At 39.1% G+C, this 26,368-nt stretch overlaps 1 protein-coding gene across 2 annotated transcripts in view; it reads left to right on the top strand.

The window, feature by feature from the left end:
* The first annotated feature begins 653 nt into the window (after nt 1-653).
* SMAD4 (SMAD family member 4) overlaps nt 654-26,368 on the top strand; it is a 40,036-nt gene continuing 14,321 nt past the window's right edge. The window contains exons 1-9 of one of the 2 annotated variants that reach the window (XM_058170925.1): nt 654-978; nt 13,907-14,226; nt 14,445-14,619; nt 16,893-16,922; nt 18,564-18,779; nt 20,624-20,743; nt 20,862-20,975; nt 23,162-23,212; nt 23,451-23,634. In XM_058170925.1, the coding sequence (XP_058026908.1) occupies nt 13,978-14,226; nt 14,445-14,619; nt 16,893-16,922; nt 18,564-18,779; nt 20,624-20,743; nt 20,862-20,975; nt 23,162-23,212; nt 23,451-23,634 (1,139 nt within the window). In that variant the 5' untranslated portion in view covers nt 654-978; nt 13,907-13,977. The remainder of the gene's footprint in view (nt 979-13,906; nt 14,227-14,444; nt 14,620-16,892; nt 16,923-18,563; nt 18,780-20,623; nt 20,744-20,861; nt 20,976-23,161; nt 23,213-23,450; nt 23,635-26,368) is intronic. The other variant, XM_058170926.1, reaches the window with a different exon arrangement.

Here is a 26,368-nt window from a genome sequence, read left to right as displayed (position 1 = left end):
CAGACAAGGAATAATGGATGGAAACTGATCAAGGAGAGATTCAACTTGGAAATGAGAATTTTTCTAACGGTGAGAACAATCCATCCATGGAACAGAAGTTGCATTCAGAAGTTGTGGGAGCTTCATCACTGGAAGCTTTCAAGAAGAGACTGGACTGCCATCTGTCAGAAATGGTGTAGGATCTCCTGCTTGGGCAGGGGGTTGGACTAGATGACCTACAGGGTTCCTTCCAATTATGTTAATCTGTTAAAATACCACCGCAAGAAAGCAAGCCAAGTCTGCCCTGAACCCTTCCCGTTCTCTTTTGAGGACGGGCGGAAACTTCGAAACTAAGAAAACACACCCGACCCGTCCCGTCCCGTCCCGTCCCGTCTCTCTCCCCCGCCTCCTCTCCAAAAAAAAAAAAAAAAGCTTTCCTCAAAGTTCACGGCCGCGCCCTCCCGCGTCGTTCTCCAGGGAAATCTTCCAGCACGTCACGGGACGGCTTGTGAGCATGCGCACCGCGCTCGCCCGACTGGGGCGATCGGGTTGCGGAGCCCCATTGGGGAGGAGAGAAAGAGCGAGCGAGAGCACGGGAGAGCTAAGGAGTGGGGAGGAGGAGGAAAGAAGGAGTGGCGGGGGGGTTTGGGAAAAAACACCCGGATGTGGTGCATGCGCGGCAGGGCTTGACTTGGACGCGTCTGCGGCAGCAGCAATAACAACAGGACGACGACGACGACGCAGGCGGCGGCGGTTGCCGTCGTCGCTCGGAACGTCCTTCCCTCGCGCCTGGAGGCCGTTTGCGCGCGCGCGCGCGCCGTGAGGGAGCCGCGCCGCCCCTCCCCCTCCTCTCTCTCTCTCTCTCTCTCTCTCTCTCTCTCGGGGAAGGCGGAGGGAGGAGGAGAAGAACGGCGGCGGAAGAAGAGGGGAGGGAGGAGGGGGCGGTGAGGCCCCTCGCAGGCCGGCCGCGGCGACGGCGCAGCCCCCGGCGGGGCCCAGGTAACGCCCCTTCCCGCCTCGAGCCCCCCGCTTGGGTTCCTCTCTCTCTCTCTCTCTCTCTCTCTCTCGCTTTCTCGGGGGAAAGCGCGGTCGCCTTCGGTGCCAGAGAGCTGCAGCTGAGGACCGTTTTGACCGCCGCTGCCTCCTCCTCAAAGGGCGGCGGGGACTGCAACGCCCATCATCCCCGGCCTGCTTGGGAGGGAAGGGAAAGCGTGGGCCCCGCAGCTGAGGGGAGGCTGAGGCGGCAGCCCGCGTTGGCGAGCGAAAAGAACAAAGAGCCTGGCTTGCCGCCTCCTTCCTCCTCCTCTTCCTCGCCCCCCCCGGGGAGACGCCAAACGGGGCATGTTTGTTTGCTTGCTTGGGAAGTAAGTTGCCCGGAGTGGAGGCCGAGCCCTCGGCACCGTCCTTCGCCTGTCCGCAAGTGCCCGAAGACCAGGGGCGTCTCGCCATTTCTGCCTTACCTGCCTTTGAGCCCCGCTTTCTAAAATGGAGCTGGAGCCGTTTTGGGGTTTTGTTTTTCCTTTTTCCACCCCCGGGGCTGCAGCTGCGCTTCGGTTGCTGCTTGCAGCAAAAGTCGTGGGCGGGGAGGGGGAGAGGAAGAGGGATCACCAGGGAAAAATAAATAAATAAAAAGAAAAATAATTGTATCGCGACAAATCGATGGAGCCGCGACCGGGGGAAGCTTTTGGGTTGCCGTCCTTGCTTTTTTTGTAGTGGTTGGGTGTGTTGTGTTGTTGTTTTTTTCCCCCTTCCTCTGTTGGGTTACTTTGTGTCTGTCCACGACACTTTTTCCTGACCGACTCAAAAAAGGGTGGTTGGTGTTTTTGTTTTTGTTTTTTTGAGGCGGGGATGGTGGTGGTGGTGGAGGAGAAATCCCGGGTGAATTGTGAATTGGTGCCTCGGTTCCCGATCTCCACGTGCCTTTGGTTTTTTTAAAATTCCTCGCAGGACTCTCTTTTTTTTTTTTTTTTTTTGGGTGGAGGTGGAGGTGGAAGGGGAAATGCGCGGGGCGCGCGAGATGAACGCAGGCAAAAGTCACACGGAATCGAGTTGCAAACTTTGTATCTGGTTTCTTTCCAGATGGGAGGAAAATATCGGAATAATTGGTGGCGGCTTAAAGTTTTTAATAGGCAGGGGCTGGATTGAAAGTTGTCACTGTATATATATACAGAATATATATATATATGTATATGTGTGTATATATGTGTGTGTGTGTGTATATGCACGAATCAAGAAGAGGGCTGTGAAAATATTTACAGATCCCTCACATCCTGGACATAAACTGTTTTCACTCCTACCATCAAAACACGCTATAGAGCACTTCACACCAGAACAAATAGACACAAGAACAGTTTTTTTCCCAAAGGCCATCACTCTGCTAAACAAATAATTCCCTCAACACTGTCAAACTATTTCTACACTACTATTAATCTTCTCATCGTTTTCATCACCAATCTCTTTCCACTGATGACTCTATGACTGTAACTTTTTGTTGCTATCATTAAGGGTTAAATTGCAACCTATGACCATCATTTGTGTTGTAAATGTTGTACCTTTGATGAAGGTATTTTTTTTCTTTTTCTTTTATGTACACTGAGAGCATATGCACCAAAACAAATTCCTTGTGTGTCCAATCACACTTGGGCAATAAATAAATAAATTGTTGGGGGGGCAATAAGTTGACTTTGTAAATATACAAATAGAATGAGACTATTGCCTTATACACTGTAAGCCGCCCTGAGTCTTCGGAGAAGGGCGGGATATAAATGTAAATAAAAAAAAAATTCTATTCTATATATATATGTGTGTGTGTGTGTGTGTGTATAATGCATATATATATATTCAGCAACAACTTTACATACATACATACATACACATACATATATAAACCTCAGAAAACACACACACATATATATATATATATATGTTTTGAATGTTGATTGTGATGGATAGTTGCATAATATTTCCAATACAGAAAGGGGTAAAAATTATCGGTTTGCATGTTCCGCTGGGGGGGGGGAACCCCTGCTTTCGAGGATAGTATTTCCCGAATAAGTAGAAACATTCTGTGAAAATATAAGATTTTTATCTTTGTTACTAGCATTGGTTACTTTGTTAACTGGTGGTGTTATAATAGAGAGTAAGGAACTTGATCGTAGTAGATTTGTTTCTGTGGCATGGTTCTTTCTTATACCACTTGTTTTTCAATATTAGTCAAACTGAAACCTCTGTTAAAAAATACTGCAGAAATGAAAACTGATATTGGATATGAAAACCAAATTAGCAGATAGCTATTAGCCAGTTCAGAAATCTTCCGAGTATCTGGGGTTGCCTGGTCTTCCTTGAGGGTTGAGAAATAGTAAATTTGACATTAAAAATCTTGAAACTTTAAAATAGATTAGAATCTGTGGAATAGATGATTCTGATTCTCAGAAGTGTCTCAAGCATAAACATCCTTTTGCCTATGGCAAGAAAAACCTAATCTGGATTTAAGGGAAAAGGATCAAACTTGAAATTGATTCTTTGACCTAAAATCATTTTAATGTTTTGTGTACCCCCATTCTGTCCAATGCTGGCCTTCTGAGAATAGGATATATGTGGCTTTTTCCTTTTCCTCCTGTATTGCTCTAGAAAGTTAGAGAACTCTCTGGATAGGTTCCTGCAATGCTGGAAAGCTGGGAAAACAAAAAGGGAATATCCATTGTTATTAAAGAAAACTGCTTTTCTAGATGAAGCCCAACAACAATTAGAAAAGTTTAGATTCTATTTCAGCAGAGCATTGGCAAAATTTGTTTATGAGTGGTAGATCCAGCAATCTATTTGGGCAAGCTAAGTAAGTTAAGATCTCAATTAATTTAGTAAGGATTTTATCAAATTACAGCAATATTCTTCCTGTTAATAACCCCCTCCCCCAAAAAAACTCTTCTTGCAATCAATTTTCCACCCATGTTATTTCAGTGCTATTAAACTCATATTTAGATGTGACTCTTTTTATGTTTTCAGTTGAGTGGCATCTCTGAGATTCAGTTTCTTTTGTAAACAGTTGTGCATTATAGCCATCTAGTTTCCATTCTATTTAAATCTATTAAGTGACAATTAAGAAAATGAGATCTCATAGCAAGAGTTATTTCCTGACATTTATAATTTGTCATTTGCTTCTTACATTAAGATATATGTTATATATTATAATTCTGTAGCATTATGATTAGTCCGCATATAAGGATGTACATGTTTTAGTGAACTTAACCCAGTTTTCTGAGTTTGCACAACACACTTAACTGGCTGAGATTACACAATGAATTTGGTTCACATGTGCTTGGCTGCTTTATGGTTGATGTATCTTGTGAATAGTCTAACTCAGAAGCAAGTCCCATTGAATTTAATGGCGCTGAATCTCGGGTCCTAGTTTATATGTTGTTCTGTAATAATTGACAATATTTATGCTATTCTTTTGAAACCATTTTTGAAACATTAGTCTTTCTAATTTACATGCAGTGTTTTTATCCTTTTTAATGCTAATCTTGCATTTTCTTGCATTTTCACACAGATGATTATAAATTATTCTTTGTTTTTTTTTCCTTTTGAATGTCTTACTTGAATTTCTTTTTGACAATCAATATTTTGATTAAATATTTGATTAAAAATCCAAATAATGGGCAAAGAGAAATGCATCAGGTTTATTTTCTTGCAGGTGGATTTGGCTTCCATCTAATGATCAATTTTATTGTCTGAAATGTTACTTTTTAATCCCTTAATTCATGCCTAAATATGCATTCTCTTTCTGAGAATCTTGCTCCTTGATAGAGAGGAAGTTGCCATTGGAAATAACAATATATTACACATCTAAGATGATTTAGTGAGAACATGTGCCCTCTTTGGATGTTAATGGACTCCAATTCCTGTGAGCCCCCAGCAACATGGGAAGGTCAAGGTTTGAATTCTTATTGTGCAATATTGATAGGCCACAGAGTCCTTATTCCCTCTTTAAAAAGCAAAACATCAGAGCAGTCTTCACACTATTTTGCTGCCTACAGAGATAAAGACTTTTGATATAGTATCTTTTAATTTCTTCCTTGTTATGGCACATGTTTTTCAGGCCTTTGGCTTGTTAACTAGGCTTTTTCTTATTGTAATGGTGTTCTTATTACAGTTCTTGTAAATTGTTTGGTGCCTTACCAAGTGTGACATAGGATAGAATGTTTATACTAATTAAATAAAGTTCATTTTTTAAAAAACTGTAGAACAGGGGTAGGCAATTAATTTTCTCAAGGGGCCACATGAGAAACAAACTTTTTGAAGGGCTATAAGTTTGTGAAGGTAGAACAGGCATGCACACATGCATAAATTGGAAAAAAATAGCGCCCACCCTCAAAACAAAAGCAATGAAGTTTTATTGTGTGCACGGTATACTGTTCATTGCATTTGATATCTAAGTGCTGATTGGCCTCACAGGTGCTGGACAGGGACAACCAAAGAGCCGGATCTGGCTTGGGGGCTGTAAAATGCCCAAGTCTCTTGTAGAAGAACATTTTTATACCTGTAAAGAGAAAGGACATAATCAGACAGATTGAGATGCTGAGCCAGTGAGCATTTCCTGATGTTGTATTTTGAAGAATAATTTTACTAGAAAAAAAGCGGTACATTTCTTGAAATTAGTAGGGGGTGGTACGAACTCTATTTTCTGAAGTCTGATTCTATTGAAACAAGTTTAAATTTCCAATCCTAATGATAATTTAAATTTTGTACATGTCTCGATGTAGTGATATAATATTTTAACTACTAAAGTATTTGAAGAAATAAAGTTTATCATAGTTTTATCACACAATTTATAGAATATGGATAGGAAATGGTCAGTCTACCACTTCCGTGTACCCATCTGGCCTGTTTAGGTATCCCCATTTCTCTTGCAATATATTAGCCAGGTAAGAAATTGAGATGAACACCACCCCTTAGATTGGATAGACTGGGCAGGGAAAGCCTTTACTGTTACCTTTTTTTGCCATGCACTCCTACAGATAATTCCACCCAGCTTTACCAAAAAGGTAAAGCTATCCCTGAATAAAACTCAACTTCCTGCGATTCATCTAAACAGTGTTTTTGGCATCGGAATTCTGGAACTGGTTTTCCATTGCCTCCCTCCCTCCCTCTTTCTCCAATTATTGGTAGGTAACATCTGGAATTCCAGGATGCCTCTGAATCCCACTACCAAATAGACTTAATTTTGCTTAGCTTCCAAGATTAGCCAAATTTGGCTAGGTGCTGCAGCAGTATTGTTTTCAATGAAAAAAAGAACTTTACAAAATGAAAAATGGATTTGGAGAAAGAGAAGTTAAATGGGTTTTTTGCAGTGTTTTTTTTTTAAAGATAGGGTCTGACAAATTAGTGTGAGCAACCATTACTTAAGGAAATGTTCCCTTTCGAGAAATGTTCACCATCTCTATACAAAAGTGTTTTTCTCTGGCTTCTTTTACTAGTATGCATATGATTATAATCTTACATGATTCTCCTGGGTAATAAACTTCATTAAATTCAGTAGTATCTGTTTGAAAATCTGCACACTTAGAACTGAATGAATTGATCCATTACTCTTTTGTCAACATACTAAATGAAACAGACACATACATGATTTTGATTTTATAAAGTGTTGTCTTGTTGTGATAGAGACAATTCTTATAACAGACAATCAGACAAGTAGTTATATTCAAACCTAGGTTGATTTGACTTTGATTTATTATTCAAATGTATATGACACACTGGTGACAATACCCTAATGCATTATTTAAATGCATTTCTATTTTATTTGCATTTCTAATGATTTCTTCTTTGGGAAGTATTCTATGTTTGCTTTCTTTTGCTTGCTACTATTTTTGAATGTGATTCATAACTGCTTTTACTCTACTGTTCATTACCTCAGCACATTTATAAGAAAGGCACATATAAATCCTAATTTGTTATGAAAATATAGGTATTTATAGATGAATTCAAAGGGAATGTTTGTAAGTAATGAAAATCATTTTCAGTGATGATTTAATATTAGTTTCCTTAACCAAACATAATAAACACATGTTTTTCTAACTCCCAAAGGGTTTTAATGAATTAATTCATTTTAATGAATTTAATTCATTAAATTCATCTGTGAGAAAATTTTGGTGGTCCGCAGAAAAATTATTTGCATTTTTTATATTGCACTAAATACTATTTATCTTTTTAAAAAATTCATATTAGTGGTCCTCAGGATTTAAAATTATGAATTTAGTGCTCCCTGAGGTCCGAAAGGTTGGTGACCCCTGGTCTATAGTCTGAAAAAGTTTAAAGGTTTTCCCTGCCCAGTCATGATCGACTGGGGGGGAGGGGAGTGCTCATCTCTGATTCTCAGCTGAAGGAATGTGTTATCCAGACACTTCCATCATCATATGACTAGCGTGAAAATATGGTCCCTATCAAAATGGTACCCATTTATCTACTCGCATTTGCATGCCTTTGAATTGCTGGTTGGCAGAATCTGGGGCAAGTAATGGGAACTCGCCCCCTCACGTGGCACTTGGGTCTTGAACTTGGGCTGATGACTTTTCAGCTGACAACCCCAACATTTTAAATGCAAGCCATTGTGCTGCCCTGGTCTAGAGTCATGAAAGCCTTAAAGGTGACAAGTGACACCTTGAATTGCACTTGGCAATTTAGATTGGTGTAAAAGGGCCATTTGAAATCTCCAGTTATTCTTTATTAGAATATTACTGTGAGATGCAAGGTTCATGAATCGGGTGCTGAAGATCCTTTTATCTGTCTCTATTAAGAATAGTGTTTTTAGCTTCCGTTTGTGTTTCCTCATATCAAATAGATCATTTCCCTATATTAAACTTTCCCTTCAGGTACGAACTGTCATGTACAGTTATTTACTTATTTTTCAGAATTTATATGTGCTCCAATCCCGATGACCTGGGGTGGGTAGCACTAATGAAAGTAGATCTTCTCCAGACTTGCTGATTAATGATGGGAAACTAAAGCAATCATGCAACTGTCTTACCTGATACATGAACACTTAAAGAAGTATAAAAACATGCTTCTAGACAAAACAACGAACATTTTTTTTCACCCTGAACTGATCATGGTAAATGACAAAGATTCTTCTCTATGAAGAAAAAGTTCTAGGTATTAGATTCTCTTCTCCACAATTTAATGGATTGTCCAGTGTCTAAAGAAAGGAATGAACTCGAATATTAAAGAAGGATATAGCTCTGCAGTTGAGTCGTTCCCCCTTTAGAAGTCCCTCTGGCAACAAAGTAGAAATGGAAGAACCTAAGGAAAGATGGGAATTTTTAATTCACACATTAACAATTCCCTATGAGTTTTTAACATGTCCCTCTCTCTATTACTTTTTATGGACTAAACATTGGTAAATGAGGCATTAGGCAAGCTATGCAAAAAGGCTGTAATGATATTTAAAGCATGCAGAGTATGCTTCCCAATGCTGTCTCTTAATTGTTCCAAGTATCCCTTTGGGGCTAAAATATTCTGAGGAATGAAAAGGGGGCATTACATTGCATCAGCATAGCACTCTTAATTGGAAAAGCTGTCATTCCTTGAATTCTGTTACTTGTGTTAAAAAGATGGCTGGGTTGATAGCATAGATTGAGATTTTATGGAGACAGACTGAAGCCACATATGCAAATGATGGGTCTGTGATTCAGTCAACGTGTGTATTGCTAATGCCTTCTCAGAAATGATTTTGGAGCTTCCCAGTCACCTTGAAAGTTAAGTGTTAATTTAACTCTTACCTAGAAGGAGTACTGACTATCTTTTCCAATCAGTATTTCCAGAATGTGAAAGTCAGTTTCAGTAGGTTTGCAATGTCCAACGCAAGGAATTTATTTCACCTGAAATGCTATTATTGGAAGGTTTTTTGAGAAGACAGCTACATGTAAACATTATTGAGATTATCTTTGGGCCTAGTGAGGGCTAAGGACTAAGACTGGATTCATTACAGTCTTTAGGTTCTTTGCAGTCTTTAGGTTCTTTGGAGGTTGTGTGACTTCCTCCAGCCATTTCCAACACTATCTTTCCATTGAGCATGGACTTTTTGCTGGAAGAAAGTCTGTGCACTTAATAACACTTGACTGAAATGCTGTCTTTTAAGCTTCCTCTCCTAGACTGTTAGACATATGCATTTTCTCTCAGCAGGTGCCATTGTTCAATTTGTGACTGTCACCTGGAGCTGTGGAAAGATCTGAGGCATATATTCACTTTTTAAAATTGCAAAGAAGGAAAATGGAAATAATGAAGGAAGTACAGGAGTGTGATGTGAAGAAAATCAATGACAAGAGTTTGCTTCCCTTTTGTAATACTTGGATCTAGGGCCATCCAAGAAAATTGAAGAAGGCAGATTCAAGTTACCTGAAAAGAAAGAATTAATATAACAAGTTGCTATCCCAAGATCGCTTTGAGACTGCTAACGGAAGGTGAAACAGAGCCATGGATAGTTAGACTATGGTAAAAGGCTTGCCTGTTTCTTCTAAGCCCGTAAATGTAAGCATTTAAGCCCAGAGAGCTAACTGACTTGGTTCATGGAAGCCAGCTGGCTGTCTTTAGAATGCTGGGAAAACTGGGATCCTGGACAAGATAAGTCTTTTCTCTTTTATGCTTTTGAAATGAAAGAACATTAAGCAACTCCTGGTGCAAGTTTGCCTTGAATGAAATGGTAGCGGCTTCTTTCACCCCTTATCACCTAGAGCCTGGCCTCAAAACAACAACAAGTCTGTGAAACAGGTTTACAGAAAGAAGTTCAGAGTGCTGGAGGTTGATTTTCCTCCTTTGTGCCCTTTTTACTAGTGCAATTGATACCGTAGTTTTATGTATACGTTTTAAAATAAAATAAAATAAAATTATGCAGTGCTTTAGACTGGCAGGCAGAAATGTGCTTTAGAGCAGGGGTCTCCAACCTTAGCAACTTTAAGCTTGAAGGACTTTAACTCCCAGAATTCCCCAGCTTGCAAATATAGTGCCTATCTATAACTCCCTTTTTTAGGATTGCACAACAGCTGCATGATGCCAAAAAAAGGTGTGGCTATTTTTAAGTGTTGCAGACAGGTGCTACTTTCACTGCATGCTTGGAAACAGATTTTTGCCTCATTTGTTTGGAATTTAAAGTCAGATTTAATAATTTAACCCTGTGTTTTCAGTTTTATCTTAGTTTGATATCTGCCTTTCTCTGCTTGCCTATTGTTGCATCTATTATTCAATTTCTACAGTACTCATTATTGGTGGAAAATATATGACCTGATTCTTTTCTCAGATTTTTTTTCCAAGTTTAAATATCAAAAGTCCCTTAAAGTAAACTTAATGAACTTAAATTTGTTTTATGTATGTTTGTATAAATTCAGAGCAGGAAACTGTCCATTTGCACTCCCTTCCAGAGCTTTGGTGCCTAAGAAATTTGTTCTCTCTCTTGCTAAAGAGAGAAAAGCATCAGAGACCTGCTTTGGTGCTTGTGGAAAGACAGGAGACATTTCAGAGCGATATAAATTTTTTTCTAGAGCAGCTGTGCTCTTAATTATTCAGGTGAAGGGTAGATAAAAGACTGCAGTCCAATTCCACAGTTTTGTTTGTTATTTTAGCACAGCGGTGCTCTGAGGTCCAAGATATGTTCAAGTGTGATAGAATGTTCTTCGCTTGGTTGACTGGTAAATCAACTGATAAAATATATTTTATCTTTCTAAGCAATTTTTACAGCATTTTGGCTTGTCTAGAGTTAGTAAAGGGGTAATCCTTGACTTACAACCACAACTGAGCCCAGAATTTATGTCACTAAGAGAGAAATTTGTTAAGTGAGTTTTGTCCCATTTTACAACTTTTCTTGCCACATTTGTTAAGTGAATCACTGCAGTTGTTAAATTAATAATGGACTTTGCTTGTTAGAAAGTCTCAAAAAAAATGATCACATGATCCCAGGACACTGCAACTGTCATGAGTATGAACTTGTTGTCAAGCATCCAAATGTAAATCACGTGACTATGGGGATGCTGCAATGGTCATAATTATGAAAAATGTTTCATAAGTCATTTTTTTCAGTGCTGTTGTAATTCAAATGGCCACTAAACAAACTGCCATAAGTGGAGGACTGCATGTAGTATGTTGCTGAATTTCTGTTACACAACTTATTTATTTATTTATTTATTTATTTAAATTTTTATACTGCCCTTCTCCCGAAGGACTCAGGGCGGTTCACAGCCAGATAAAAACAAAACAACAATACATAAATACAAGATAAAACCATATTTAAAAAACTTATTAAATTTGGCCCAGATTAAAATATATTTAAAACAGTAAAACCCACTAAGTAAAATTAAAAGCCGAATAAAAAGTCTAAAATTCTATGCCAGTCCTGCACGGATAAATAAATATGTCTTCAGCTCGCGGCGGAAGGTTCGAAGGTCAGGAAGTTGATGAAGTCCTGGGGGAAGTTCGTTCCAGAGGGTGGGAGCCCCCACAGAGAAGGCCCTCCCCCTGGGGGCCGCCAGTCGACATTGCTTGGCTGACGGTACCCTGAGGAGTCCCTCCCTGTGAGAGCGCACGGGTCGATGGGAGGCAAACGGTGGCAGTAGGTGGTCCCGTAAGTAACCTGGTCCTAAGCCATGGAGTGCTTTAAAGGTGGTAACCAACACCAACACTGTTGTTGGATCTGAGCTAAATTGTTCAGAACCTCAGTTCCATTTTTATTCTGTCCCTTGAGTGCTTTATTTTGTCATGGAGGTCTGTGTTGTTGTATTTTTGGAAGGCAATATATAAAGATGAGGATGGTAGCAATCATATCTTGTGATACTTCTAGGAAGGCTGTTCTTTATGAGAAGTGAGGCACATAAAGTGAATAACCTAAAGAGAGGTGCAGCTTTGCTGGATGGCAACTTTGCTATCGCTGTGGCGCAGTGGTTAGAGTGCAGTACTGCGGGTTACTTCTACTGATCACTAGATGCCAGCAGTTTGGGAGATCGAATCTCACCAAGCTCAAGGCTGACTCAGCCTTCCATCCTTCTGAGGTGGGTAAAATGAGGACCCATATTATGGGGGCAATAAGCTGACTCTTTAAACTGCTTAGAGAGGGCTGTAAAGCCCTGTGAAGCGGTATATAAGTCTAAGTGCTATTGCTAGGATGATGGATCCTTGTCTCTTCTAACTACATCTTTTGGCTCTGCTTTTCACTTTCCTGAGGCATGATGCAGTTTCTGTTGAGTTCTTGTAGGTAATTGTTTTTACTTTGTTTATGGATTGTAAGTGTGTCCTTGTCCTTGTTGTTTTTGTGTTTTCTATGCTGTGTTTATATGGGCAGATATATTAATTGGAAGAAAAGAAAAAGAAAGAAAGAAAAGTGTAAAAAGGAAAGAAGAAAAGAAAAGATAGTTCAGTTTGCACTTCTGCTGTCACCACCTTTCTGGAGAATGGAAACACTTTGACAAGCTTTCTCCTTAAAACTGATTTGGAAGAGTGCTAGGGCTCTCATAGCATGTGCAAGTTAGTTGCAAACTGGGTATTATAATAATAATGATAATAACAATAGTGAAAAGCAAACGGAAGCCTCACTTTCTGGCTCTAAAGTAGTTGCTTTGAGGTAGCAAACCAGAGAACAGGAGCCTTATCTCCTTTTGGGATTAACACGGAAGCCTCCATGTTATGATTTAAGAATGAATGTAACTGCAGATAAGAAGGAAAAATGTAAATCTAGCTTTTAGCACTGATTTTTTTTAAAAAAAACAAGTAACATCTCCCATAGAATTGTGGGGAGACTAGACCCTGATCTTGGGGGTCTGGACTCATGTAGTCTAAGATTGTATCAAATAAGCAAGAGTTGAGTTGGCCAAAACCCTAAAACATTTCCAAAATAAAAGCCAGTGATAGATTCTTTGAAGCAGAGAACAATTTCCAAATACCAGGAGCCATAGAGCAAAACCACACACTTGAAAATAGAATATTCTATTACATTATGTCTGATAAATTTTGCTTCTCCAGCCAGGTGAGCCTGACTAAATACTGCTTCTATAAATTGCAACTTTTGTTCAAAACTTTTAAGAGCACTTCCTGTTAGCTCCTGTTGGCTCCCTGGAGATTTCTGGCTCAGAATATGTCATCTTCTCTTGCGTCAGTTCTGTTATTCCCAGGTTCCCTGTCCACCTGGAGCCTGTGCCTTCTCCACACATCAAAGAGTCATCATTTTCTGCTCCATGACTATTTTCCTGACTCCAAGTCACACCCTCCCTCATTTCTGGCCCCAGAAAAGTTCACCTTCACTCTCCTACCACACTTCCTCCTATGTTTTGCTTAGCCCTCTATTTCTTCTGGAAACTAACTCACCAGGTGGCTGTCTACAATCTCCATTTTGCTTAAATTTTTCTAGCAATCTTTCTCCCTTTTCCGATCTCCCTTCCCCTTAAATGTCTCACATCTACTTCCCTTTAAGAAATTTTTTTTTAACAATAAGTAGAACTGAGGACAATCTGTTGGGCAAGTCCAGACAAATTTTCTCCTCTCCCCCCCTCCCCCCATTTTGGACTTTGGATCTTAAACTGATAAATAATCCCTGTTGTTTTACCTGGGCAAATCTGGACTTGTCTGTCTTGTCCTTCCACATGTTCCTAAGCATTGCAGTTGTTTCTAGATCAGGGTTTCCTAAATGTTTTGCCATCACTCCTCTACTGTAATCTTGTTGTACAAGTATCGGTAATCCTCAATTTATGACCACATTTGATTAAAAAAACCACTCCAGCCTTGATGCTTGTGGGAAAGAAGTATGCTTGAGTTAGACTATGGGTTTACTTTTCCATCCTGTTCATTTTACTCAATTTATATATATTAGCAGTAACAGAGAAAAATATGGTCTTGGGACCAACAGAAAACATTTAGTGGCTGCTCTTGTAATGTCTGGTCATTTCTTTTCTTTTAGGCTTTCCCTAGACATAGTCTCTGGCCCACTGGTTGGCAGAGATCTTTGGTCTTGAAGTGAGAACTGTACCAATGGACAGTATGTCTATTACCAACACGCCAACCAGTAATGATGCTTGCCTGAGCATTGTTCACAGTTTGATGTGCCATCGACAAGGAGGGGAGAGTGAAACATTTGCAAAGAGGGCTATTGAAAGCTTAGTTAAAAAACTCAAGGAGAAAAAAGATGAACTGGATTCCTTGATTACAGCCATAACCACAAATGGAGCTCATCCTAGCAAATGTGTTACAATTCAGAGAACACTGGATGGAAGGCTTCAGGTTAGTAGAAGCATCTCTGGTGCTGTTACCTTCTTTATTTTATGTAGTGACAAAGAGAGAATGGGAAATCGCCATGCTTGCCTATAATCCTGTGGAAATGGTGCTTATAGATGAATGTTTTTGTAGCATTCAGTAAAGTAGAAAATATTTCCTTCATTTCTTAGATGATTTTCCTCTGATTTTCCAGTGAATTTTTCCATGATTTCCAATCTTTTTAGGTGGCTGGTCGAAAGGGCTTTCCACATGTAATTTATGCACGGTTATGGAGGTGGCCTGATCTTCACAAAAATGAACTCAAACATGTCAAATATTGCCAGTATGCATTTGACTTGAAATGTGACAGTGTCTGCGTGAATCCATATCATTATGAGCGTGTTGTGTCACCTGGCATTGGTAAGTTTGTTCAAGTTTGTCCGTGTGAATTGTTGAATTTAAATTAGAAATTGGGTTAGCTTTAACAACAGATTCCTGACTCCCCTATTTTCTGAGTCATCTGTTTTGATTTGTGGTTACCTTTCAAGGCAGTAGATTCCAGACCACTAGAAAAGATTCCTGAGGTTGGTCAAGGAATCTTTCATCATTGTATTTCCCCCCCCTATTCTCTTCGATTGTAGGGAAGATACACCAGGAACACTGACGACCAGAAACAAGGTTTCAATGCTTAAGTGCAGTGTTAGTTATTCCAGCAGCCTTTGTCAAAGAAAGAAACTTAAAACTCCTGGGAGATATGCCGGAGAGAACAGCATCTCTGTCAGTAAAATATTCCAGATTCTTTCCTGCCACTGTAGTGAGGAATTAGGCAAATTTCTCCCAAGTGATTTGTTCTGGAAGAAATGTTCTCCTGGAGCTCCATAGAAACAGGCACACTTGAGTCTTTTCTGGCCTTGGATCCTCCAGTAATCTTGAATTCTTTGATTACCCTTCCTTATCTTTGCCTTGCAGCATTCAAGAGACCTTTTGTTTCATAGTTGTGGGTTTTAATCTTGCATCCTACTTCTGTTAGTGGTCAAAGCAAGTTTTGTGACAATTGAGTTGTGTTTTGCAGCCTTTAGGCCAAATAACCTTGTTGACGTTGGAAAAGCTAGAAACATGGTTGGACCTGAAGAGTACTTGGATGGAAGAAATCCTTGTAGGCTACACTGAGAAATCAAAACACATTCTGGGGAAAAAAAGCAATAGCAAAATAGTTTAGTGTTAATACTAAGAAAGCCACGTACCAACCCATATAGTTTCAGGAGTGAGCTCAGTTCAAGGTAAAATTACAATTAGCTCAGATTTTCTCACGGTTTTCATGGTACTTTTTGGAAGACTCTTGAAAACTGTATTGTCTTATGGCCTCTTTTGAATGTAGTGGATGGATCTTTAATCATTCCTTAAAGATGGATTAGAAAAAAGTCTTGGCAATAAATGTTTGCCTTGATTGAAAGAAAGAATTAATTGGTCCCTTGTCCAGCTTTGGAAGCTGTTGTTTTTTTAAAAAATGTATTATTGTTACTGAACAAGACAGAAATATTGCATTTCTGAAATATTATCATGGAATTATATTCCAGAAATGATAGGATAGAAAGTCAGCTTCCAGTTTGATATAAAAAATTGTTAAGTAGAAAATTTAAGAACATAATTTAATAGTACTTTATAGCAGGGGTCTCCAACCTTGGTCCCTTTAAGACTTATGGACTTCAACTCCCAGAGTCCCTCAGCCAGCAAAGCTGAAGTCCACAAGTCTTAAAAGGGACCAAGGTTGGAGACCCCTGCTTTATAGGCATATTTGTTTAAATGGCCATCCATTTCAAAATAGTGACTAGGTGGTATATAGGTATCAAAAGAAGAAATACAGCATAGAACACCCACAAAGATAATGCAGTAACCTCAGTCACAAAAATCACATCATCATTAGCAGCAGTCACCTAATCTGACTGAAACACCTCATGAAACAACCAGGTCTTCAAGGTATTGTCACAGTGTAGTAATACACAGTAAAGGTGTATTGTCACCGTTGTTGCTTTTTTAAACATAAATCCAGGTTAGTGGGTTCCAAAATACTAGAGAGCGAACAGAAACCCCCAACACACCCAAAGAACTCACTATTTGCTATGCCTCTCTTCCCAGATTCTGCTGCAATTCCTGTTCCTCTACTACTTCTCTTTGCAAGCACTACTTCTGGAGAACAATAACTCTTCTACTCGCCTTTGGGCTGTTTTAGTTTCACAAATAAACACAAACCACCTTCATACTCACTCCAACACCACAACTCCAACATTACCATACCCAGCTGCCTCTCTGCTTAGCTTTTACAGTTGCTGAGTACCGAAACTGGAGCATGTGAGGATGCGCATGCGCGCCGGAACCCAGAAGAGAGCAGCTGTCCAGTGTGCATGCGCACAACGGAACCCTGAAGAGCAGCTGGCAATGGTGTGCGTGCCCACAAAGAGGGCTCTCCATGCCACCTCTGGCATGCATGCCATAGGTTTGCCATCACGGGACTAGGGAGAGATCTTAAAGGGACAGGGCACCAACAGCCAGTGGTGGTCATTTTGCAGGCAGCCTATCCTCTCATGCATATCTACATATTTCTGCTCATTTTTTGTTTAAACATTTGGATGGTAAAAATGTTTATTCACTATTATTTAAAACTGGCCTAATTACTGTATATTTTCTCTTTAAAGATCTTTCAGGATTGACTCTGCAAAGTTCTGGTAAGCTGTACATAATATTTTATGCATTATAAACAACATGGAATCTTAAATTTAAAGCTACATAAACATTGGGAAAACTATTTTTCTGCAGTAGAAAGAATAGCGAATTCTGTATAATGCAATTACATGAGTCACAACAAAGTGTTCTGTCATATGAATGCAGAGAAAGAGAAAATATGATATTATAATTGTTTTCTTGTTTGTGTTCTTAAAGGAATAAAGAAAAATTGCCAATTATTGTTTGAGACCTTTAATTGGTTACTCATTTTATGTGATTAACATTGCCACCTGATGGACTTAGTCAATAAAAAGTTTAGTTCCAAGAACTAAAAGAAGTAGTTTAGCAATCTAAATGATATAATGTATGTATCTAAACTCATAAATTTCTAATTTCTGGGTGTCCATTAATGCATTGGATTAGATACACTTAAACCTGGAATAAATCCATTGAATAAGTCTGATCCATCCAACTGCGATTTACCTGGCTAGTTAATTGATCTTAGCTGCTTTCTACGTGCAGTTTCTTGTACACATATTGATTGTGTATTTATTATATTCCCAAACTGGGATAAAAAACCAACTGGGTTTTTATTTTGTTCTCAGACTAAAGTTAAATCTATTCCTATTGACTATATTGAAAAAAGTCCCCTGTATGCTAAATGACTTTCTTTTTTTCATAATAGGTTTGTGTGGGAAGGATGTTGGCTCTGAGTTTATATGCATAAGAGTCAGTTGGATATGACTGCTAATGGAATCGATTTTTGCTGATGTATAAGAGCTTTCAGCTTCTCCCATGCACCCTCAAAATCTCCTTGGGGGAATGGGGGAGGAAGAGGAGAAAGTCCATTTGAGTGTTGAATTTCAACATGTATCTGTAGCAACAATAGGGCAACAGTTCTGTGTCCTTCAGCAGGTTGCTTTTGTCGTCTTGCCAATGATTGGCTTATTGTCTGCATTTCCTATAGAAACCGTGGAATCTGTTTGTATCATTTTGATATCATGAGCTCCTCTCTTGGTTGGGGATGGATGTTCTTTGTTTTTTGAGATTATCTTTTTGACCTTGTTCTGATTTACATATTATTTTTGTTTTTCTATACTGATGTAGTACTTTGCCTAAAATCCTTTGTAATTGAGCAAGATAAAGTTAGTTGTAAATAAATACTTGTCAAGTATAATCTGTAAGGTCCAGAATAATTTAAATATCCAAGAATTCCATGGAGATGCTAGAGATTTTTGACATAAACATCCAAGAACATGGATGAGAGAAGGATTATTTTGGTTCATTACAGTGAACTTTAATATTCATAAATAAGAAATAATGATTTTTTTCTTTCAAAAGGATATCATTATCATTGGAACTTTTGTATTTTAAGCTTAATTGTGTATCCTGACCGCATTCTTCCATTTTATTCTGAATATCTCAGATGTATGATTATTTCAGGTACTTTTAGGATCAGCCTGCTCTTTTCATTAGAAAACTTTCCCAAATCCATTTATTCCACCTATGTTTCTTTGTCATTTAAAGTAATCCTTCTCTATCTGTGGTGTCAAGTGAAAATAGCTTTCCTTTCTTCTGTGTGTTTTACAGCAGTCGTTTGTGTATTTGTCTCCTTAATCTTTTAAACTTGTCTTTTATCACAGCACCTGCCAGCATGTTAGTAAAAGATGAGTATGTACATGAATTTGAAGGGCAGCCGTCACTGTCATCCGCTGAAGGCCATTCAGTTCAGACGATTCAGCATCCCCCGAGTAACAGAGCGCCCACTGAATCCTATAGTACTCCAGCTATGTTAGCGCCTTCTGAGCCTAGTTCTGCCAGCACTACCAACTTTCCCAACATTCCTGTTCCTTCCACAAGTAAGATGATGATGATGACGACCACTATTTAAAAATGCATGTTGCCCGTCCCACTTTGTTTTAGAAACCCGGCCGTGATTAATCAGGCCATTAATATAAATGGATTACTAAATGAACCGAGAAACCATGGAATCCTGTTTGATAATTATCATGTATATAATTACAATCATATAAATTTATAATTATATGTAATTAATTAAATATAATTGCAATTTGGTTAGATTGATGTGTTTATTCTCATTGTGTTCCTTTGTCATTGTTTACTTTATTGTTCTGTTATTTTACTGCTGTTTACACGCCTTTTCATTTTCCTTCCTTTTTATTATTGTAAACTTCCTAGAGTAGCATCCACAGTGAGATAGGCAGCTAATAAATTTAACAAATACTGTATTTTTTGGAGTATAAGACGCTCTGGACTATAAGATGGACCTACCTTTTTTGGTGAGGAAAACAAGAAAAAGAAATCTGCCTCTGCCTTGTTGCAGCCAATAGCCTGCTTTTTCAGTGTAGCTTGATTAGCACAAGAAAAAAAACCTGATCCCAGCAATTTACCTTCTTGCAGCAAGCAGCAGAGGCCCCTGCAAAACAGAGAGTAGGGAGGCGGATCTAACACAATCAACTTGTGCTAATTAGGCTGTGCTGAAGCTGAAATGGGCTGTTAAATTGCTGGGAGGCAGAGGCCAAAGGGTGGGGGCCAGTGGGCGGGACTACATTCAGTGTATAAGACGCACCTAAATTTTCTCCCTCTTTTAGGGGGAAAAAGGTGCATCTTATATTCCAAAAAATACGGTAAATAAATAAGTTACCATTAACTTAATGGTAAAAATAATTATTGCTACTTGATTCCTTTTATGGAGATAGAGCTGTAATCCAGATTCTTTCCTTTCCTTTCCTTCCTTCCTTCCTTCCTTTCTTTCTTTCTTTTTAATTAATTCATTTCATTTATGTGCTCTTTCAGTCTGCTGTGTCTTGGCAGCTTATAATTCTTCATTATGTAAAACGTAGCATGGGGGTAGAGAGAAGGATGGGTATTCATACACATGTATATTGTATCTCTCATTGGGTGCAAATTCTAACCTCCAGATTTTAGCTTCCAGATTAGAAAGCATGTTTAGTTCTCAGTGCCGGAAAGAGAATTGTGGAAAACTGGAAATCTGTACATTATGTTAAGAAAGAAAAATTAGGAAATAGACCAGTGTTTAGGGGGATAGATAGTAGTTAGATAAATAGTGCTTCCCCTCCCCCATCTTTTTAAAAACATTTTTACAGTGTCTCCTATTTTGCATAATTCTAAAAGACTCCTTCGATCAGGGCTGTAAAACTCGCGGCCCAGATGTGTCATGCACTGGCCATGCCCACGCCCGGTTTAACCAAAGGGGGGAAAAGTTGCAATACGTCACATTACACCGCTGTGACTACACGACTTTGACACACCCCTGCCTTAGATCAAGAAAATAACTCCATGCTTCTACAAGTTTAATAAGGGGCCCCAGTGCCAAGCGCTGCTTTTTATGCCTTTAGCCCCAGGTCTAAGTAGGCCAAACAAAAAGGGAGCAATCAAGATCTTACTTTGGATGCCAAATAAGCACTCTTAAGTAATACAGGAGGATTGTGCTGGTGGCTTCTGTCCTGCCTTTTTGGTAGAGTGGTATTCTTCGTCCTTGCATCAAATTATCGCATTCACATTTATTACTTAAAATTAAGCAGCTATATTAATATGTGGAAAGGTATTTTATTGGTGGTTTTATTACTGTAATCCTATTAACGGCAGAAACCTCAGGCTTCTAACAGAGTAGTCATTCATTTTTTTAAAGCAATCGTGAACTGTTTTACATTTTTGCCAGGCCAACCCACCAGTATGTTGGCAGGTACCCACAGTGATGGACTCTTACAGATTCCTTCAGGGCCTCAGCCAGGGGCACAGCAGAACGGCTTTACAGCTCAGCCAGCTACTTACCACCACAGTAAGTGAACTGTTTACACTCCATTCCATTCCAGGGTTTAGTTTAGTTTAGCTTAGTTTGCATTATTTTCCTTGAAAAGAGATGGGAAATAAACACATATTTGCTGTATCTTTTTTAGATAGTACAACAACTTGGACTGGAAGCCGTACTGCAGCCTACACACCTACTATCCCCCACCATCAAAATGGACACCTTCAACATCATCCACCTATGCCTCACCCTGGACATTACTGTAAGCATGCACGTGTTATTGTATGCATGGCTTAATTGGTGTAATGAAATCATGATTTCCTGAGAGACAGCAAGAAGTAGCGCTGAACTGAAAAAATGAAGAAATATTTAGTCATCTGTGAAGTTTTGTAACTTATCTCAGGCGAGTTAGTGGCTGGGTAATGTTTTATATCATGCTGAGTCATAATGTGGTTTGGGTTAGGACTTAACTCCGAATTAGCCCATTTGTGGCTTACTCAAAAAAAAAAAGCATAGCTAATTCATGGCATATGTGAATCCATCTACTGCATTTTATATTAACAGGGTGCAAATAAAGTCACTTGGCAAAAGGCACTTGGAACCTTTTAGACAAAGTCAGTTGGGATATAAATGTGAACTTTTTTTTAAAAAAAAGAAGAAAATGTCACCATATTTCATATTATTCTAGAATTTTTCAAGTAGAATTCTTCAACTCCCAGAATTCAACCCCTTCAATCCCATATTCTTCTGCTTGGGAATAAATAGAATTTATATTTAAATTGCTGTTAACGTTGCTGTTTCGAAGAGCAGGACTAGCTTGAACGTAGTTTTAAATTGGGGTTTTTAAATCAAGGGTTTAAATGGGGTTTTAAATTTGTATTTAAAAGTTTTAAGGCATCAACTGAATTTAATTATCTATTCTTTTTGCTGTTTTATATGTATTATATGTTTTCTGTTGTTTTTTTGGCTGTGAACTGCCCTGAATCCTTCGGGAGATGGGCAGTATACAAATATAATAAATAATAATAATAATAATAATAATATAGAGAGTTTTTATAGAACTTTTATAAAATGGCCTAATTTTTTGATTAATATACAAGTAGTCCTCAGATTATGACCACAAGTGAGCTCCAAATTTATGTTGCTAAGTGAGCAATTTCTAAAGTGAGTTGTGCCCCATTTTATGACCTTCTTGGCCACATTTGTAAAGTGAATGACTGCAGTTATGTTAGTAACATGTCTGTTAAGTGAAACTGGTTTCCCCGCTGACTTTGCCTGTCAGAAGGTCGCAAAAGGGGATCACATGACCCTGGGACACTGGTCATAAATTTGAGTCAGTTGTCAAGAATCTGAATGTAAATCATGTGACCATAGAGATGCTACAACGGTCATAAGTGTGAAAAATGGTCATAAATCACTTTTTTCAGTGCTATTGTAACTTTGAACGGCCACTAAATGAACAGTTGTAAATCGAAGACTACTTATACTTGTCTGTAAATAATTTTTTCCTTTCAGTAGTTGAGAAATCTTCACATCAAATTTTGAGCTTATTTCTAAAGTATGTATTTAATATTAGGCACTGTAGATACAAACACACAGCTGATTTGCTATGCATATGAAAATGTTTTATGCAGAAAAGAGTTAGTTTCATCTCAATCCAGGATAGAAATGAGGGGAAATTTAATCCAAATGTATATCAGAACATTTTGGATGAAATGTTTTGGGCTAACAGCCGGGAAAAGCCAAAGACGGGGTTATTGAGAGAGAAAAAAAATGGTGTTGAAAAAAGTGGGAAGAGAGTTGGTAGACATATTGGATGTATGGAGCTTAAAAAGATCTTGAGAATAGCTAGGAGAAAATAGGAAAAGAGAGCTTCGGGGAAGATTGTGGGGCTGAAATGATGGACATCCGTGACTAACAGGTGGTAGGTAGAGGAATCCCGAGAAGGTTAGGATGGAGGTCAGGCAGCCAGTTGAAGCCAGGGACTTAGGCAGGAGCTAAATAGCACCCGGAAGTCACCAAAGAAAGGTGGTGAGATTGTAGGTAAACCAGCACACCAGTCATGGAGAAGAGTAGGTGGGGAAGGATGCCCCAGCGTTTCCCTGCTTGCTCCAAAAGACCCTCTAAATCAGGACTGTTCAACCATGGCAACTTTTAAGACCTGTGAACTTCAACTCCCAGTGCTCTAGATTTGTTTAATGTGAAGTCAGGACAACCAAAGTGTTCTATATTTTGGTTGTAGGGAGCCCCAGTCTATTTTTGGGTGCAACACATGAAAAACAGTGTGTGGGTTTGGCTTTTTAAACAAAACATATTATCCATTTTGTATCCAGTTCTGTTACTTACATTTATTAGATTTGGATAAGAAATAGTCTTTTTAGAGATGAGAAAACCTGCAAGGGACTGTGTGGATAAAAAGTATGACTTTTTAATTATTATTTTTTTAAGGGCCAGTTCATAATGAGCTTGCATTCCAACCTCCAATATCAAATCATCCTGGTAAGTGCATTTATTTTAATGAATACTCAGTTAAATGCTTATTCCATATTACAGAATTAATACTTGTGCCCTCTTTAAAACCTTTTTAAAAATCAAGAGATTTTTGAGACCTGTGAACAAATCTGGTCTAGAAAGCATTTTCCTGCGCTCATTAACTCTTCTAATGCTTGTAGTGCTGATCTTTTTAACAAAGCCTCTCTTCTCCACCACCCTCACCTTGCCTCCCCTCCCCTTTCAGCTCCAGAATACTGGTGTTCAATTGCCTATTTTGAGATGGATGTTCAAGTGGGAGAGACATTCAAAGTCCCTTCAAGCTGCCCAGTTGTTACTGTTGATGGATATGTGGACCCTTCAGGTGGGGATCGCTTTTGCCTTGGTCAGCTTTCCAATGTACATAGAACAGAAGCCATTGAGAGAGCCAGGTAGGTTTTGCGGGTCTGAAAAAGGAAGCATCTAATGTGTCCTTCGTTTTGGGGTGCTTGTGGGTTAAACTTTTGAAAGTTTGTCCTCCTGTTTAGCTGGGTAGGTAGTCCTTGCTTAATGACCAGTGATTAAAGTTACGACAGTGCCAAATGAATGATATTTACATCCAGGCAGGATGTTACGGTTGTTACAGTGCCTTTTGGCCCCCTGTAACTCTGCTGCCCCACCATTCTGCCTTCCACTCCGCTGCCCTGCATTATGCCATCCCCTTTTGTCGTTTTCCTCCTGCTGCTGAGCTGTGCCAAGCCTGGTCTTTCACAATGCCTTCTCAGCAGTGGGAGGAAGAAGATGGCAAAGGCCAGCGGTGATGCAGGCTGGCCAGAAGAGCAAGGACGGAGTAGAGATAAATGAGTGGGAGGACTTGAGGTGAGGGCAGGAGAAATGGGTGGTCATTGCCTAATGATGTTGTGGTCCTGGCCAAACAACCTCAGTCAAGACTCTGCTCTCTGGTCATATGATGTTCTGCCTAATGAGCAAATCTTTTGACAATGGAAATTCTGGTTCCAATTAGGGTCATTAAGTGAGGACTACCTATATGTATCTTCTTTAGATATTCTTCACTACTGACTCTGAATATTCTTCCTCAAGTTCACTCATCATGCTCTGTCTGTTTTATCAACCATAAATTTCCATTAACTGTATCCAAAAACGATCACGTTGGTGTTGATTCTTAATGACCACATAGACAGATTTTCTTCAAGAGGATCTGTCCCCAACTCATCCACCAGATCTTCCCATAATGCCCTCGTTGCTTCTGTAATTGAGTCTGTCCATTTTGCTGTTGGTTGTGTTCTTCTCCTCTTTCCATTCCTTCTGCCTTTCCCAGCATTATAGACTTCTCTAAGAGTAGATCTTCACGTGATGTGTCCAAACAGCATAAAAGTATACTAAATTCATTAAAAAAAAAAGAATGAAAATATCTTCATCTGCCAATGTTGTTATGATGTTGCCGGGGTAGGAGTCACTATTCCAGGGCATTGATGCTATCATTGGTCTGCTTAAGACACTTATGTACTGTGTCTCATGAACTAAGGGAACCTCTGAGCAAAACCTCCCCTCTTCTTAAAGAATAGAGAGATTGATATCTGGTGCTTCAAAATCACAGATCCAAGTGCTAGGAAACATGTCGAGGAAGTAATTAGATTAAGAAATGGAGTAAGTTTCCCACAGACATTTCTAATTTGTATTCTACAACCATCATGGCATAATTTATAGGGATATGAATCTGTGCCTGGATATCATATGTTACATGTTGAGTTATATCTACTCTGAGAGATCCCTTTTTATGTAATTAAAATTTCCAGTGGCTAATTGCCTGAAGCGGTACTTTTAATTAACGAATTGCAGAAATGTTGAATTCTGGTAACAGGCCAGAACAGCAGTGGATGAAATGTATTTGTTTTCATCCTTAATCAGCATTCTTTGCATTGTGCTCCTTTCTCTGCAATAATTTAATAATTTTGCTGTATATTTAAAATCCTGTTGGATGCATTTGATATATCTGTTAAGTAAGTCCTTATGATACTCAGCTATGACCTTGAAAATCGAAAATCAAAATAAGTGGAAAGGCTTTCATTATGGAATCTTGTTATAAAATAAATTATTGTCCTTTTTTTTTACTCAGACTTAGCTGACACAGGCCTGGTTAGCCTTGGTCTCTTCATCATGAAGTGGAAATCTTGCATGTATGAGTTGTCTATTGCAAGTGTGATCTATTGCTTAGAAGTAAATCAGACACACAGTCCTCGATTTACGATCACAACTGAGCCCAAATTTTCTGTTACTAAGCGAGATAGTTGTTAAGTTTTGGCCCATTGTGAGTCCTTCTTTGCTGCTGTTGTTAAGGGAGTCACTGTATTTGATAAATTAGTAATCTGGTTGTTAAATGAATCTGGCTTTCCCATTGACTTTGCTTGCCAGAAGGTGATCACATGATCCCGGGACCTTGCAACCATCATAAATGTGAATCAGTTGTCAAGCATCTGAATTTTGATCGCATGACCGTGGGGATGCTGCAATGGTGAAAAACGGTCATAAGTCACTTTTTTCATGCCACTGTAACTTTGAATGGTCACTAAGTGAACTGTTGTAAGTCGAGAACTACCTGTAGGTCCTTTCAAAGGAATTAGTGCCCGGATGTAGCAGTCAATCTTTAAATGCAGAACAGGGAGGCCAGGCCTAGGCCTAAGGACATTTCGTCAGGAAAGATACACTTGGTAATAAGTTTCTGATTCATCTTTGTTTAATCCTGGCCTCTTGCTCTGAACATAAATGAGCAATTGGCTTCATTTATTTATTTATTTTATTTATTTATTTATTTTTCGTATTTTTATACCGCCCTATCTCCCTAGGGACTCAGGGCGGTTCACAGCCAGATAAAAATATACATATAAATACAAATAAAACATCCATTAAAAAACTTATCACAAATGGCCGAATAATTAAAATGACAATAAAAATTGTCTGTGACCTTATACAGGGGGGTTCCGCGGACCTTATGGGCATTACGGAGACCTGGTTGGGCACTGAAGGGGGCGTGCCCCTTGTTGAGATGTGCCCACCGGGTTTCCGTGCGTTCCATCAGCTGAGGGCCCAGGGTAGGGGTGGGGGGGTGGCGGTTGTGATTAGAGAGAGTCTAGAGCCGAGGGAGACCACTGTACCTCAGATTGCCGG

Source organism: Ahaetulla prasina, chromosome 2 (genome assembly GCF_028640845.1).
Source record: "Ahaetulla prasina isolate Xishuangbanna chromosome 2, ASM2864084v1, whole genome shotgun sequence".
Taxonomy (NCBI): Eukaryota; Metazoa; Chordata; class Lepidosauria; order Squamata; family Colubridae; genus Ahaetulla; species Ahaetulla prasina.
The sequence above is the reverse complement of the archived record's forward strand: the minus strand, read 5'-3'. Positions and strand labels throughout refer to the sequence as shown.